An 18,334-nucleotide genomic window follows, 5' to 3' on the forward strand; every position below is an offset into this window, starting at 1 on the left:
TTTTGTAGGCCATGATATTTATCGTAACAATATATTTCTAAATATATTTTATATATGGAATTGTCTTGATTATCAATCCATTATCATAATATAATTGATGTTAATCTATTATTATTGTCCAATATCAAATCTTTAGAATTCATATCCGAAATTGGACAGTATAATTTTATCACCCAGTAGACCGAATGAATCTATTTGTTATTAAATACACACACGTAGTTAATTAGGTTACATACACATTTGGTCAATTATCATTAATATAATTTGTACATCAGTCAAAAGTGCTGACAAAGTTAAACTATTTACATAAATTAAATACACGCAAATGTCACGCGAGGTCCGCGAAAATATTGACCCAATTAAAGTTTATATAAAACTAAGATCTCTTGCCTAGAGAGGCATTCAATCAATATTCACTCAACGAGCTTGATAGTCGTCAACGATCAACTTCAGCAGTCTCTACTCAAAGTAATCCCGGGTCTACACCCATAGTGTACGTCTCTACAATAAACTCTGCTACTATTATTTGGTGTTTCCATTACAACTGAACGAACATCTTCACTGAGCCAACGAAGGGGATTTGTTCATGGTCCTATCGAGAAACAGAATACTTCAAGGAAGTTTGAGAGATCCTATACAGTCCACGCCAGCAACACCCTCAGTAGCAGAGAGAGACCACTAGACCCGGGAGAACGAGAGCCATACCAAAGCCGAGAGCCACACTAGAGCCGAGAGCAGTACCAAAGCCGAGAGCCACACTAGAGCCGAGAGCAGTACCAAAGCCGAGAGCCACACTAGAGCCGAGAGCAGTACCAAAGCTGAGAGCCATACTAGAGCCGAGAGCAGTACCAAAGCCGAGAGCCACACTAGAGCCGAGAGCAGTACCAAAGCCGAGAGCCATACTAGTGCCGAGAGCAGTACCAAAGCCGAGAGCCATACTAGAGCCGAGGCAGTACCAAAGCCGAGAGCCATACTAGAGCCGAGAGCAGTACCAAAGCCGAGAGCCATACTAGTGCCGAGAGCAGTACCAAAGCCGAGAGCCATACTAGAGCCGCAGAGCAGCCAAAGGACAGGACCGATTGCAGAACCCACCAGAAGCGAGGGATCCTCAACGTCTAAGAACACAAAAAACCGTAAGTTTTTGAATAATTACAAAATCTTCCAACTTTTACAATCTTACAATTTAACAAGTTTTTTTTTATTACAATTTAACAATTTAGAACAACAATCTCCACTCTATCAATCGTATAATAATGTACTTTAGAATGTATACCATTTAAATAATACAGAGAATTGATAAAACAAAAAATAAACGTCATTCACAACTATAACTTACTAAACAGTAATTTTGTATGACAATTTGAAAAAAGAAACGTTCATACATATAGCTTGCTTTTAATTCAATTAAATACTTTATTTCGAAAAATTAAAATAATTACGTAGCAAATAATTTCATTTATTTTGATAACAATATATATATATATGTATATATATCATTATAAGAGTGTGTGGATTACATCTTGACCTACCTCAGTACAAAGAATAGCACAGCAGGCAAGGTCAAACTCATATTTCGCTAAATTGCACATTCCGATAGAAAAGAAAGTGTTATAATACAGGTATACTTATTTAATAAATAACGTACATTTCGTATTGTCTAATATATTTACCGCTGAATGTAAAAATTTATAAGAATAATTATGGAAAGCATATACGTTAAGCAAGCGGAATTAGGAACAGAAATAACGAAACTCGTTTCAAATACAAAAAAGGATTCCCAATGTCGGAAAAATCAACAATACATCCGGGATAGACAGGAAAAATTAGAAGAATATTGGGCAAAATTTTTAAATAACCACGAAAAGCTGCTAGAAGGGGGTATAACGAAAGAAAAATATTTTGAAACAAAATACTATGATCAGGTATTTAAGATATACATTGAGTGGAAAACCCTGTTGGAAGAATATGGAAGGGTGCTGAAAAGAGGAAAAGCACCGAGAGTAAAGGAGATACAGATAAGAAAACAAAGAATCGAGGAATTATTACGGCCAGAAAATGAACAAGACTTGCAGGAGGATGAAGAATTGCAGTCAGAGTTAAGAGAATACATGGAAAAGGTGAATACACTAATGATTGAAGCAGCAGTAAATTAGGAACTAGACGCTACAGATAATGGAGAAGTAGAGAGAATAAATCATCTAAAGAGGAAAGTCAGGGAAGTTTTAAAGAAAATAAGGACAGGAATGCAACGGCCAGAAAGCACACAGAGGAGGGACGGTGTGACATTGCCGCAGGTAAAAATCCCTGTGTATGAAGACAGATATGAAACGTGGAGAACTTTCCACGATCTGTTTACTAAAGTAATACATGAAAACGATCAGTTATCAAACGCAGAAAAAATGCAGTACCTAAAAACTCAAGTAAGAGGGGAAGCCAACAGAATGATACAACACTTAAACATATCCGAGGCCAACTACGAAGTGGCCTGGAACATGCTAAAAGATAGGTATGAGAACCCAAGGATGATATTGTTTAAATTAATAGACAGGATGCTACTAGCGCAGGAAATAAAGGAATCTTCTGCTAGAGCATTGAAATCACTACATGACACCTTCCACGAAAGTCTGGAAGCCATAGGAGGGTTAGGAACAGACACGAAAGCGTGGAGCCCATTGATAGCCCGAATTATCATAACGAAATGGGACAATGAAACTAGGAGGCTGTACGAAAACCACATTGGAGACAGTAGAGAGATACCGACGTACAAATCGACACAAACATTCTTACAGCGAAGATTTCAGACACTGGAACTGCTGGAGTCAGAAAAAAGACAAGAGAAGCAAGGAGGATCTCTTAGGAAACCAAGAACACATTGCGTGATATGCAACGGAGATCACGGAGTACCGAACTGCAGAGAATTTCAGGAACTCAATGTAAGAGACCGGAACAGGATGATAAAAGAAAAAGGATTGTGTACAAACTGCCTAGCACATAAAAAAGAAAAACAATGTTATTCACAATATAGGTGCAGACACTGTGGCGGAGACCACCACCATATGTTGCATTATGAAAAAGGAAACACAAGCAACAAAAGAAACTCCAATGGAACGAAAGGAGAACAAACACAAGAAAGAAATGGAAGAGATTCCAACAATAGAAGAAACGGGTACCAAGCTGATAGGTACAGAGGAGGAAATAATAATCCATACAACGCCAGAGAACAAAATAACGGAAGGCGAGAAAATACACAAGATACCAATGGGCCTAGGAATAGCAACGACCAACAAAGAGGGCTGAATTCAGTAAACTGTGCAAGCCATAAGGAAGGTAAAGCATTACTAGCGACAGCTGTGGTACGCATAAGAGATGCGAAAGGAGATTCACACATAATGAGAGCACTAATCGACCAAGGGTCACAATGCGCATTTATAACGGAACAAGCTGCGACGACGCTAGGAACAACAAGGAAGCCCATACAGGCGACCATATCCGGGATAGGCTCGTCAGGAGAAAAAACAGCCAACTGGAGTATGAAACTTATAATCGAAACTCATTACGAAAGTGACTTCGAGATGGAAATAGAAGCACTAGTACTACCGAAGATAACAAGGAATTTACCGGAACAGGATATAATTCTACCGGACTATAACGAGAAAAATGCAATACTGGCAGATCCAAGATATTACAAGGTAGGGAAGATAGACTTACTACTAGGAGTAAAAGAATACAGTTACATATTGACAGAAGGGATGCACAGAATAAGTAATGGACTCCTGAGTCAAAACACCAAACTAGGATGGATAGTTTCGGGAATAGCACGAGAAAGGGAGAATATAAAAGCAGAAGTATGCTGTATGATACCAAGACATGAAATGGACGTACAAATAAAGAACTTCTGGGAATTAGAAGAAGTAAATCAGGACACAAGTTTCTCAGTGGAAGAACAAGAATGTGAAGAATTGTATCGACAGACTGTAAAAAGGAATGAAGAAGGGAGATACGAAGTAAAAATTCCGTTTAGGGAAGACGTCGCAAAGTTAGGAGAATCTAAACAGCAAGCATTCGCCAGATTGATGCAACTAGAAAGGAAGTTTGCAAAAGACAAACAGTTAGAAGCGAATTACAGACAATTCATGGAAGATTATGAAAACCAAGGTCATATGGTAATAGCAGAAAACCAGGGAGATGGGTACTACTTACCTCATCATCCAGTGAGAAAAGAGGACAGTACTACAACGAAAATAAGAGCCGTGTTTGATGCATCAAGCAAAAGCTCATCGGCAGTAAGCCTGAATGATATTATGCACACAGGGCCGAAATTACAACAAGATTTGACAAATATACTATTACGATGGAGATCCAATAAGGTAGCATACTCAGCGGATCTGGAAAAAATGTTTAGACAAATCAGAATGGCAGAAGAAGACCAAAAATATCAAAAAATTTTGTGGAGAAAGGACACAAAGGACCACATACAAGAGTATAACTTAACGACGGTGACATACGGCACGGCCGCAGCACCCCTTTTAGCGTTAAGAACAATACAACAATTACAAGAAGACGAAGGAGCGAGGTTCCCGTTGGCATCGAAAATTGTAAAAGAAAACATGTATGTAGACGATATACTAGGAGGAGCTGAGACAGTGCAGGAAGCAGAAACAGCCCAAAAGGAATTAATACAACTGTTCAGAAAAGGAGGTTTCATTCTTAGAAAATGGTTGAGCAACGAAGAAAAAATAATGGAGAACGTACCGGAGGATATGAGGAACGTAGACTCCAAGGCATTCAAACAAGAAGAAGTACGGAAAACGTTAGGAATACACTGGTCACCTAAAGAGGATATAATCACATTCAAAATAGGGATAACGACGGCAAAGAAAATAACGAAAAGACACGTACTGTCAGAAGTAGCAAAACTATACGACCCACTGGGATGGATAGCACCTGTAGTAATTCAGGCGAAAATGTTCATACAGGAATTATGGGAGCAAAAGACCAGTTGGGATAAAGAATTAACTAGCAACCAACAAAGCAGGTGGAATACATACCAGGCGCAATTAGTAAATCTGAAGAAAATAACATTGCCCAGGTGGAACAACTTAAGCAAGACAAACAGAGTAGAACTACATGGAAGGATATGGAGCGGTAATCTACTCAAGGGTATTAGGCCCAGAAATTAAAACGAATCTAATGATAGCAAAATCGAAAGTCGCACCATTGAAAGGGAAAACGACGTTACCGAGGCTCGAGCTGTGTGCCGCGGTACTACTAGCAAATTTAATGAAGAAAACCCTACAAGCATTGAACAAGGAAAACATTGAGGTATATGCATGGTCGGACTCAACGATAACCCTGGCTTGGATAAGGGGATCATCAAAAAGGTGGAAAATGTTCGTCGCCAACAGAGTAGAGGAAATAAGAGGCGTTATAGGACCGAAAAATTGGCATAAGGTAGATACAAAGGAAAATCCAGCGGACACCCTCTCACGTGGAAGTACCGCATCAGAATTATTAGAAGCAGAGCTATGGTGGAAGGGACCAACTTGGCTGGCTAGTAACAAAACTTTAACGCAGGAAGAAATACCAGAGACAAATGAGGAGGAAGTCAAAACGAAAATAACGGTGCACACGACAACGATAAAGGAGGACATATGCGAGAGATTCTCAAATTTAGAAAGAATGAGAAGAGTACTTTCATATTGTAGGAGATTTGCAGACAAATGCAGAAAAAAGAAAGACAATGGACAAAGTCAGCTTACAGTCCAAGAATTAGAGGAAACGCTATTAAAGGTGATAAAGCACACACAGCACGCCTACTTCAAACAAGAAATAAATAAGCTGGAGAAGAAACAGCAATTAGGTTTGGTCATTGGTACCATTCCTGGATAGACAAGGAATTCTAAGAGTCACCGGAAGACTGAGACACACGAATCTAAAGTACGGAGAAAAACATCCGATAATTTTGCCAAAGGATAGTGCATTAACAAATTTACTTATAACAGATAGTCACGCAAGAAATCTACATAGCGGATTACAACAAACACTACAGTACATAAAAAGGAAATACTGGATAATCAACGGCAGAAGAACCGTGAAAGATCATCTAGCAAAATGTTTAAGGTGCAGGAGGTATAAAAGCCAAGCAGCACAACAATTAATGGGAGATCTACCGAAAGACAGAGTGAACCCGAGTCATCCCTTTACTAACACAGGGATAGATTATGCCGGGCCAATAAAAATAAGTACCACGAGAGGCAGAGGACAGAGGAGCTATAAGGGCTACATCTCAGTATTTGTGTGTCTGTCAACGAAGGCAGTACACCTTGAGGTAGTAAGCGATATGTCTACGGATGCATTCATCGCAGCGTTCAAGAGATTTACGGCACGCAGAGGACAGTGCAACAACGTATACAGCGATAACGGAACCCACATTCGTAGGAACAGCAAATTTGTTGAAAAAAGAAAATCAAAAAATAGATGACGAGATAAAACAAGGATTACTGGCACTAGGTACCCAGTGGCATGTCATACCTGCATATGCACCACATTTCGGAGGATTATTTGAGAGCGCAGTGCGAATAATGAAATATCACTTGAAAAGAATCATCGGGGAAACAGTTCTAACATATGAAGAATTGAGTACGGTGCTGGCACAAATAGAAGCATGTATGAACTCGAGACCATTATGTGGGTCATCAGAAGACCCTGAAGGGAAAATAGCCCTGACACCAGCTCACTTCCTTATAGGGAGAGAAATTATATCACCAAATCGGGAAGAAGAGCTTACGACTTATTTGAAGATGCCGACGAGGTGGAGATTAGTGGAGAAAATAAAAAGAGACTTCTGGAAAATTTGGAAACAGGAATACCTGCACCAATTACAACAGAGAAATAGATGGCATAAGGCGCACCCTAACATAAAAGAAGAAGAAATAGTTATAATTAAAGAAGAGGATACACCTCCAGGCAGATGGCCATTAGCAAGGGTAACAGAAACACCCTGGAGCGGAGGGATTAACCAGAGTAGTAACAGTGAGAAAGGCAAACGGGAAACTGACTAAAAGACCCATACATAAGCTAATACGACTGGAAGAAGAAAAACCGGAAAAGCCGAAGAAGGCAGCAGCACTAAGATGGAAGAAAATACTAGTAGCTATAATGTTTTTAACGATGTTAAAACCCATAAAGGCAGAACCGTATAAAATATATAATCCGGTACCAGGATTTTTCACAGAAGACCTTGGAGAGGTCGTCATAGACCGGGGAACATTTCGAATAAAGGTGTTACTCGAAAAAGGAAGAATTCGAACAGAGCACCAACTAATAGGAAATATGATACAAGGCGTACGAGAACTGTGTCATGAGATAAAAATCGTGAATTGTAAGGATATAATAGAGAAGTTAGAGAAAGGACAAAGAAAGGCGGAGTCAGTAAGCGAGGGGTTGACAGTAGAAATAAAAGGAAGGGAAAGAAAAGGAATATTAGGAACAATATTAACCTCAGTATTTGGAGTCAATGACGAAGACTACAGTAACATTGAAGCATTAGATAATAACCAAAAGGAGCTAATAAAGGGATCACAGCACCAGGCGAAGATAATGTTAGAAACAATAACATCAATCAATCACACAGAGAACAGGATAAACAAGCAAATGAACAAGTTTAACAAAGCACTAATCACAGGTCTACAAGAAATATCTAAAGGACTTAACGAAGTAGAAGACAAAGCACAATAACTAGAAACCGAATATAGCACGTTACGAATACAAACGATAGCATTACAAGTTATGGACTTCATAAACGAATATACTCAATTTTACGAGGGAATATTAAACCTTCACTATAACCACGGACACTTCATTGATATAGTGAAACCGGGTGAAATAACCAAATTAATAGGGAAAGCAGGGCAGATACTGCCTCAAGGGGTCGAAATACGACGACAACCCATTATAGAAACAGAAGTCAGTCATGACGACAGATATATAACAGTCATCGGCTACTTCATAGTGACAGGGAATAATAAGTACAGCATGCTCAAAGTCACGGCCATACCACTTAACGTTGAGGGGTCGGTGTTGCGCACATTTGTCGCCCCAAGGAATCTACTGGTCGTAGATTATAACACACTGCACTACTTCGAATTGACCGCGGAAGATAGAGAAATATGCTTACTGTTGACAAAGGCGCAGATAGCGTGCTCACCAACGGCTATAAGAAACATGGATACCCAACCAAACTGCATACTTGAAGAAATTTATGAGCGATCTAAGAATAGCACATGTCCAGTGGTAGCCAGGACAATACAGACAGCTCAATGGAGTAAGATGGGTACTCCCAACCTCTGGCTAGTTATCACGCCAGTCACGATACACATATCCATTATTTGCGATGGAAATCGGAACGAAAGAGTACTGGAACGAGTCACATTCCTGAAGCTTTCACCCAAATGTATCGCCCAAACGAAAAATATTACATTACTCCCCACTAGCAGTGGGGTGGACAGAGCAGTGACGAGTTACCTGAAGTCGCCAATCACGCCCGTGGCCCAACTGGTGGCGAGGACACCCCGCAAGTTTAACACGCCTCTAAACACCTACCTTGACATACCAGGAGGAGAGCTACGTCATGTGTTACTTGAGGAGGAGAGTCTGGAACAAGAAATGACGCATACGCAGTGGCGATCGATTCACGAATCTAATTGGCATTATTTTGTGGCTACCGGGATCATTACTATAATGGTAATAATTGGGATACTCACGTTATGGAAGTACCGTCCTGTTGCACGACTATGTCGTTCAGGGAATCCACAAACTCAGACTAACGAACAGGAAGTACCTGTATTAGTTAGTAATCGGCACAACAATGTACCGTCGACTTCCCAAGTTGACATCCCACTTTCCACATTTTCATCCAATTGCCCTAATTTTAATCTAGAGATAGAGTCGGACATTGATAGCTAGGGTACGGTTGGAAGATTGTTGATTATTCTTAAACTATTTATAATTTATCATGTTTGAATTTTACTATGTTATGTAATACTTATATGTAAACTTTGAGTATTGACACTTGGGCCAGATTGCCCGATTCCGCAGTATGTCCAATATCAAATCTTTAGAATTCATATCCGAAATTGGACAGTATAATTTTATCACCCAGTAGACCGAATGAATCTATTTGTTATTAAATACACACACGTAGTTAATTAGGTTACATACACATTTGGTCAATTATCAATAATATAATTTGTACATCAGTCAAAAGTGCTGACAAAGTTAAACTATTTACATAAATTAAATACACATGTCACGCGAGGTCCGCGAAAATATTGACCCAATTAAAGTTTATATAAAACTAAGATCTCTTGCCTAGAGAGGCATTCAATCAGTATTCACTCAACGAACTTGATAGTCGTCAACGATCAACTTCATCAGTCTCTACTCAAAGTAATCCCGGGTCTACACCCATAGTGTACGTCTCTACAATAAACTCTGCTACTATTATTTGGTGTTTCCATTACCACTGAACGAACATCTTCACTGAGCCAACGAAGGGGAGTTGTTCAATTATAAAAATATTTAATATACGGATTAACAGTATTTTTGTGGCTTAAATTTTATATATTAACTGAAAGTTTGTTCAAATGATGAATGAATTGCACATTTGAGTCCATTTCAAACAGGGTTGTAGAAATAAGTTTTAAGTATGTGTGTAAGTCTACAACCCTCTCTGAAAATTTATTATCTGGAATGCCCTCCACCCTCTTTATTTTGAATAATGAAAGTTCTATTAAATATACATTTTTTTTTTAGATTATTCGTGTAGGCGGACAATCAAAAAATGAAAATTTAAGTAAATACAATATTCGGAATAGAAAAAGATTAATGGATTTTCCAAATAGAGCTGTCTCTGAAAAACATTTTGTAGTAAGGAACCTGAGGCGAGATATCGAATCAATAAATGAATCATTAAATATAATCGCAAAGTATGACACTGTCATTGCTTTTGATGCGTTTTCAGGTGTGGTACCAGAATATGAGACATCTTGGTTTGCAAAAGTCGAAAATGATTCTATTATTGGCTGGTTATTTGGAGGCCATAATAGACGATTTAGAAGAAAACCTGTAAATAATGCGCAAAATAATCAAAATGTAAGTATTCGCAATTAGAAATAAATTTATTTTTTTAGTCAATGAAAACGTAAGCATCGATACATGAAGAGTATAAATAGATTTTACTTGAAAATTGTACGCGATAGGGACTTTAGACAAGAGCACTATTTTTTTATATAAAAAAGTTTGAAATTGGAAAAATAATGAAATTTCGAAACATAAAAAGGTTATTAATAAAAATATCCAATACCCCTTCTAAATAGCCGATTATAACTGCAATTTGTAGTTTTCTTATGTGAAGTTGGAAACACCCTGTATATACAATATATATCCCTGCATCGTTGCTGTTATAGAGGATTTATAAATTCATAGAGTGACTAATATTTTAATATTAGGTCACTAAGGGTAATTTTGATAACATTCGTTATATCAAATACAAAGTCAAAATTCATGAACATTATTTTCTCATTTTAAATGGATCACCTTGTATTTTATATCACTAACGAAAATGCCTAAAGTTATTAGTTTTTTTTTAGATATTTTCATGTTTCTATGAAAGTAATAATTAGCTAGCGTCATCTGTTGTTTTGGATGCATGTTTATCATAAACATTTTTGGCTATATCCCAAACTAACTCAATTGCATTATAGTAGCAATGGTAGGGCGGAAGTCGAAGAACTTCATGGTCATATTTAAGAGCCATTTGGTCAGTAACAAATTTGTTTTGAATTTTGTGCTCTCCACACCTTTGAAGTAAATCGATTTTTAAAAATATGTCACTGTGATAAATTTTCTTTTCTGTCCACCACAACTTTATTTCTTCTTTTGTCCAGCTGCGTGAAGGAAATCTCTCTTCTACTCTTGAGTGGTAGGATGCATTATCCCAACACTATTATGGATGGTCACTCCAATTTTTTTAACAATTTTCTTCAAACCATTCTTCAAAAATATTTGCATCCATATTTGCATGGTAATCACCTGTATTATTTAGTGGTGCCATCTTGCCAGGATGATTTTGACATATTTCCTTTAGCGAAAATCCAAGTTTCATCTAAAAATACAACTTGCCTCGGACTATCAGACGTTTTATTATTGTTCATGTATTTTCTTCAAAAGTGCCACTGTTTTGAAACAACATTAGAGAGTTAACACAATACTTGTCTATTATTTGTCTTTTTATATCGAAATCCTAAATGTTTCAGCACTCCCCACAAACTTGTTAAACTAACATCACACAGTTCCTTGTCTTTTATTTTTAGTAACACAGCACTAACTGTTACATGTTCTTTGGCTTATACATATTATATATAAGATTTTCAATTGCAAGTTTAACTGACTCGTGCAAATCTGAAGTTTTTGGATGTCGACGATTTCTCTTGCTTACTTTATTTATTTCATCCTCACTCATGTTATTAATTCTTCGGAATGTCCTCTCTGAGATAGCGCAAGAATCGCATGTGCGTTTCTGAACTGCCATAACAGATGTCAATGGACCCATATTATTTTTTCCAAATTGAAATAACTCTGGACTTTTAGAACTAAACGCCGTTCTTATGGAGATAACACTCTACGTTTCGACTGTATTTTATTTTCTTCCAAATTACTCATTTTGCTTTAAAGTACCGCCTCACTACACTACTATAAAAAATCGGTACTTATATACAACTACTACACCCTAAAAAGGACGAGGGTTGTACAACAGATGAAACAATCTAACACAAATTATTTAACAGCCACTGCTAAACAAGCATAAACACTGCATTGATTGTGATTGCAAAAACCGTTCGCATTTTTTAAATAAGATTTTTGCTGATTATGTATTTTGTTAAATTATTAAATAACACCGATACAACTCACGACCATCAATTAGTTTTTAACGATAAACAGAAGAGAAATATGATGACGTTTGAATTTGATCTACTTTTTCGATGACAGTGTCGTTAACAGACAGATATTTTTAAACAGCATGAATCATTTTTCAATCATTGTGTGGATTTAAGAAATACATTACTAAACAAAATTTTTAAAGTGTGTATAAGGAGATTAGAATTATTATGACACATGGTATTTACTCCTTATTTTTCAAATAATATGTTCTTGTAAAGGCATAACTTTGATTATTGGGTAAACCTACATTATACGATACGTCAGAAGAAATTAAAAAAAATAACATGCAATAACAAATTAACTGTTTAAATAAATATTCCGTACTCGTACTATTTCAATAAACTATTAAAACCAATAAACGATAACTTGTTGAGCAGTGCTGATTGAAACAACAGAGAAGTAAAATGTTATTCATAAAGGTAGTGTAAAATATATCGCCGCTTATTTGGTCCGCTAGTAATAAAATATTTATGCATGCTTGAAAGCGGTCACTGAGTAAGAGTTGCTTACATTACGAAGCAAAGAAATATTTTGCAATACAATTCGGTTTCTATCTTTCATATCGTCCTTTGTTGTTTCAAGTGTTTTATACACTTTATTCTTAACATAATCCCTAAATCTGAGTGGCCACCTTACCGGTCCATCTCTTCCGTTCCATCTTTCACCAAACTGATCATTATGTTCACCACATACTAAATCAATAACGGTAATAATTCTTTATGGTTCATGATTAGCAATAAAATTCAAATACATCTCATCGTGAGTTCAATAATAAAGTTATTATTTGCACATTACATATTTTAATTTTCATACTTTTTAAGGTGCGTATACATCTGCGCGTCGCTAGCGCGCGCACCGAACGTTTGTGGCGTGTTTGTTAGATTAGTACGTGTTTTCAAGTCGCGCACAAACTGTCGGTTTTTTTCAACGAACGCTTTGACGGTTCGCATTACATATTTGGACGGGATCGCGAAAGGGTTTTTGGTTCTGGAGCGTCTGAGTATATAATTTTTGGTAGTAATGGAGTAGTTTGGAAGAAAATATTATAAAACTTATTGATGCTTACCGTGAGAAATCATTTCGTGTTTTAAACAGGATAGTGTGCAGCCATCGTCGTTGCTTCTTTTCTTTTTGTACGAATTTGCCCTTACTAAGAAAGCACCACTCATCGCAGAAATCGCGTAAGTTTTATCACGCGACAGAGACATGATTATCTACAATTATTAAATGTTCGTAAGTTTTCTTTGAATCGCGGAAGTTTTGTCAAAATGAAAAATTTCAACGAACATTATGGACTATCCTAGGCTTACGTGAATCAACCTGTACATTTAAATTTATGTTAAAAAAGCGCTCATTTATATATAAAGTCGACGAGTCTCAGAGTTTTTTTATAATTTTTTAAAACAAGAACAGAAAAAAAAAATTATTCCATATGTGGTTTCCACACTGTATATATCTCCGAAGAGGAAGATTTTTATAACGTTTATTTAATTTACTTAGTTGTGTAATTTACATAAATCCTAATATTAAAAGAACTTCTTACGCTGAATGTTACTATTTTAAATTACTCGATTCTCAACCATTTCACCAAAGTCTGTTTTGCAAACTGACGGTCTTCTGTTTTGGCTCGGATGTTATTGTACCAGGAAAGTATTTTACCAGGGAGTAGTTTCATGTTACTTTCTGCATCGATGTACAAACGCCTTTTGGTGGTTATCACTCGCTGTTTGTTGTTTGATTTACAGTCGGTTACAGTTTTTCAAACCTCGTTTGTGGTAAATTCTGAGGTATACAGGTATACGTGCAACTGAGTTACAGTTGCACGGTGTTAGTTTTACTTCAGGTATTTTTTCCCTTGATACCAAACATACTTTATTTATTTGTTTATAATTTTAGGTTATAAATAACGTTGAAGATAATCCTCTAGAAAACGAAGAAAATGAAAATAATGACAGGGAACCCGATGAACTTGTAGACGACATTTTTCAAAACTTAGATGTAAAACGTTTAGATACGCTTGTCAGCACAGAAAATCTGTACAAAGAAATGATGTTTATCGAAAGGATGATTGATCGTTTAATGACAACAGATGTTTTTAGTAAATATGAAAAAGAAATGCGAAGAGACGAATATGATATGAAACTAAATACAATAGAAAACCAATTGGAGTATTTAAAGGTATGACATTATATTTTACATATACTTAATTTTTTATAAATGAATATCTGACGGCTTCTTTCTACGATATTATATATGCGGCGTTTGTGCAAACTACAAATACCTATAACCGGACGTGGGTAAAATAAATTACCCACGTAGGGTTATGGGTATTAAAAAAGTGTATTTGTTGGTCCAACTTAGGAGATAGAATGGTTTTTATGTAGATGAATGACCCTTATTTTTTTTAATTGTAAATTCAAAAAGTTTTATACGGCTTCACCTCTACAGTTTTAGTTCATTTGATGCTTTGTTAAACGTCATTTTATGATATTTTATATAAGTTATTGTGTACTAGAATAGTCCACCTCTATTTTCGTTTGTATCAGCACCTCGATATGTCCGCCGGTCGATAGATCATGAACATTCTCGAACACAGATCATCGTCTCTAGGTGCAATCATTATTTGGGGTACGTCGAAATAGGCATGTTTGTTACACTGCTCTCTTCTTAGATCTTAGCGTCCCGATCAGCAGCTCTAAATGTAGGCCCAGGATGCCGAAATCTACTGGACTCTGCAGCTCTGTATGAACCCCTCAAAAAGAAATAACAGTCTTTAAAGGACACGATCTCTTCGGGTTAATGCAACACACAGTAATTCGTATGCCGGTTTCTCTTCAAGCTGCTGCTGGCAGTCTTCCAGTCCAGATTTTCTAGTGCATGGCCTATCTTAGGTAAGGCCAAATTCTTGATATCATAATTGCACACGATTTTCTTTAAATTAGTTAGAGCACGCCATATATCCTCGTAGCTTGCCTTGTCTGTATACGACTTCCTGGTCACCATATACAGCAGAGATCCAGGACCATCTTCTAATCTCTAAATACGGACGAGATTCCTTTAATCATCTCAAGGTCTTTGGAAGCACAGTCGGCTAGAGAGACGTTATGCGAAACACTAAAAAGATCCTACTGAATATAGCACTCTTTCTCTCTGCGTAATTTGACATAAATTTATTAAAAATTTCATACGGACCTTCTCATTGTCTTTGCAGTTAAGCAGACAAACCTCGACAAAGTTGTGGATTACAAAGCCAAACAAGATCACCTACTTCATAGTTTTCGTTCTTGCATCGAGAATCATATTGATCATTCATTTTGTCACTGGCTAACTGGATGTGTTGTCAGGCAAGTTCATGAATGTTGTTCATTCTTAACTTCAGGCGGTCGACATATTCTTCGCTGCTACATGTTCTTCGAAAGGTCTGCAGCCGAACTCTAGGTCGCAGGGCAAACGAACTTCACGACCCAACATCAGGCAGGTTGGAGTCTGGCTTGTAGTTTCATTCACGGCCGAGCGGTAGGCCCTTAGAAATAAATGAATGTGCTGGTCCCAATCTCTTTGATGTTCTAATACAACTTTGGACAGGTGTTTACCCATCGTTCGGTTCATCCTCTCGACCATTCCATCTGATTGAGTATGTAGGGGTGTCGTTCTGATCTTATTGACATCAATCAATTTACAAACGTTTCGGAAGAGGGTTTACTCAAAGTTTCACCCTTGGTCGGAGTGGATCTCCAAAGGAACACCAAATCGACTAAAGAATCCTTTAACAAGTACCTCTGCAGCGGTAGCAGCTTCTTGATTCTGTATCGCTTAGGCCTTAGTCCATTTCGTAAAATAATCCATGGCTACCAGGATATATTTATTTCCATTATTCGTCTCTGGAAATAAACCTGCAATGTTGATTGCTACTCTTTCTATAGGACTACCAACATTGTACTGTTTCATGGGCGCCCTCTTTTTATCAACTGGACCATTACTTGTTGGACACAGTTCACATTTCCGGCACTATCTTCTTACATCGTCTTTACAGTTCATCCAATAGAACCGTTCTCGAACCTTTTGCAAAGTCTTCGTAATATCAAAGTGTGCACCGTCATGCAACTGACTGAATACTTCTAACACTTTACTTTTAGGTACAATCAACTGAAGCTTAATTTCTGTACCATCATCGTTCTCAAAGGTTCTATACAGAAGATCATCTTTTAGTACTAGGCAATTCCATTGGCTCCAGTAAGACTTGACTTCTGGACTACATGCACTAATGTCTTACCAAGAAGGTCTTTCACTTCGACCCATCCAATCCAATACTCTTTTTATACATGGGTCATCTGCTTGTCATGTCTTGTAGCTGTTGAGGCTGCCATTGATTATTAATGACGGTGGTTCGTCTCAGGGGACTAAGTCGTTCCTATAATTTAATACAGTGATTACAATTTGCACTACATGACCGTCTTGACTAAGCATCAACATTTGAATGACTTTTTCCAGCCCAGTGTTCGATGTGTTCTAGATTTCTGACTGTTGTGTTATTTTCTTGCAATTTACGATGAGTGTTACCTACGTCGCCACCATTCCAACATTGGTTTCGCGTCTCTTCGGCATCATGTTACCAACTACTTTCCATACGATTTCCTCCAGACGTTTATTGTTTCGTTCGTTGCTCTCTTCAGAGGTTCGTACTCTTTCGGTCTTGCTAGTCGTAAAGCTCTCTGTAGTTCACTGTCTCTCAACCTATTGACAAAGGTATCTACAGCAATTTGTTCCAATATGTTGTCTGGTACCTCTGGATAAGCCAACAGCGCTATACGAGCAACATCTGCTTCAAATTCTTGCAAATTCTCACTTGCTCGTTGAATTCTACTTCTTATTTGTACTTTGTAGACTTGTTGTAGATGGGCATTTCCGTAACGTTTGTCTAGTCGAGTGAACAAGGTTTGGTAACATTTTTCTTGGCCCTTAAGAATAGATCTTAGGATATCCGCAGCATCGCCTCGTAAAGCAGCAGTCAAGGAAACAGCCTTTTTTTGTTCTGTGCAATGATTGGCTATCCCAATAGCTTCAAATTGTCTACGGTATATGAACCAAGAAGACTTACCATCAAATCGTGGCAATTTGAATATCATATGATGTGTCGTTTCGTCTCTCGGTGATTCTTTTTTTACTACAGGATTTAAAAGTACTGCATTAACTGGTGGTAGCACTTTCGTATTAGTTATCATGCTTTTTAACTGTTTGATCTTCTTTTCTACCTTATCGAATGTGTTAGAAATTTCTTCAAATTTCTCATTGTTTTTAAGCTGCTTTTCATTGTCTAGCTGCTTCTTTAATAATTTGAGATGTGTCATCGAATCTTTTGGAAACGTTCTCGAATTTATCATCATTTTTTCTAGAAGTTTCTTCGATCTTTGTTAAAACTGCTTCTTCTGCTGATTGAAAATGGAATGTACCTGGGTCATCTCCATTCTTGTTGAGAAGATCCTTTAGTCGTTCTTGAAGGATCCTCTTGAACCCGCTGCAGTCTATCTCGCTGTTTTAGTTGTTCACGTAACTGTTTTACTGATAGTTCTGAAAGCCGCATCTATGGTCAGGCACACACGTACTTTTTAAATGTTGTTTCTTACAAAGATCACTACCTACCGAACTACGCAGATGTTCCCGAAGAACAATACTTTTCAAAAGTTGAAAAGTCTTTTTCAAAAGTCACTGCTAAATTTATTTTTAATTTGTTTATTTTACCAATAAAACAAGCGGTTCTAATTTTAGTAAATATATTTATTTATAAGTTAACAGTACGATAATATCTTAACAACTAAACTAATATTAGCGCAGGTTAGATATACAAGTTATTATGTACTAGAATAATCTGGAATAGTCCAAATCAATTTTCGCTTGTATCTGTCGCACGATCTGTTCGCCGGTCGATAGATCATGAACATTCTCGAACTCAGATCATCGTCTCGAGATGCAACCGTTATTTGGGCTACATCGAAATAAGCATGTTCGTTACAATATATTGTCTTTTTTTTGCATGTGTTTTAAATGCACATTGTAACTGTTTTAGTTTCGATTACAAGAAGCTCAGGTACATAATTTAGGTCCACCAGATTACATTAATTTGGAAAATCCTCATTTTATGTCTGCTGATGATAGATGGAAATTATATTTTCAATGGATTTATTTGTATGAAAGACATTTGCTTAACCAAAAAGCTTTACTGGGTACTAAGTTCAGAGAAGAGTACGCTGTGTATGATGAAATGCGTGACATAGAAGACACCAACGTTATGAAAGGTAAGACAGTACAGTTTTATTTTTCAATTATTAATCCACGC

General features: G+C 37.1%; 1 protein-coding gene across 2 annotated transcripts in view; it reads left to right on the forward strand.

Moving 5' to 3' along the window:
- The window catches only part of LOC140439622 (NFX1-type zinc finger-containing protein 1-like), a 209,497-nt gene that overhangs the window by 75,866 nt on the left and 115,297 nt on the right, over nucleotides 1-18,334 (forward strand). For both annotated transcript variants that reach the window (XM_072529649.1, XM_072529650.1), the window contains 3 exons: nucleotides 9,814-10,152; nucleotides 13,897-14,178; nucleotides 18,065-18,293. In XM_072529649.1, coding sequence (XP_072385750.1) covers nucleotides 9,814-10,152; nucleotides 13,897-14,178; nucleotides 18,065-18,293 — 850 coding nt within the window. The remainder of the gene's footprint in view (nucleotides 1-9,813; nucleotides 10,153-13,896; nucleotides 14,179-18,064; nucleotides 18,294-18,334) is intronic.

This window comes from Diabrotica undecimpunctata, chromosome 4, assembly GCF_040954645.1.
Source record: "Diabrotica undecimpunctata isolate CICGRU chromosome 4, icDiaUnde3, whole genome shotgun sequence".
Taxonomy (NCBI): domain Eukaryota; kingdom Metazoa; phylum Arthropoda; class Insecta; order Coleoptera; family Chrysomelidae; genus Diabrotica; species Diabrotica undecimpunctata.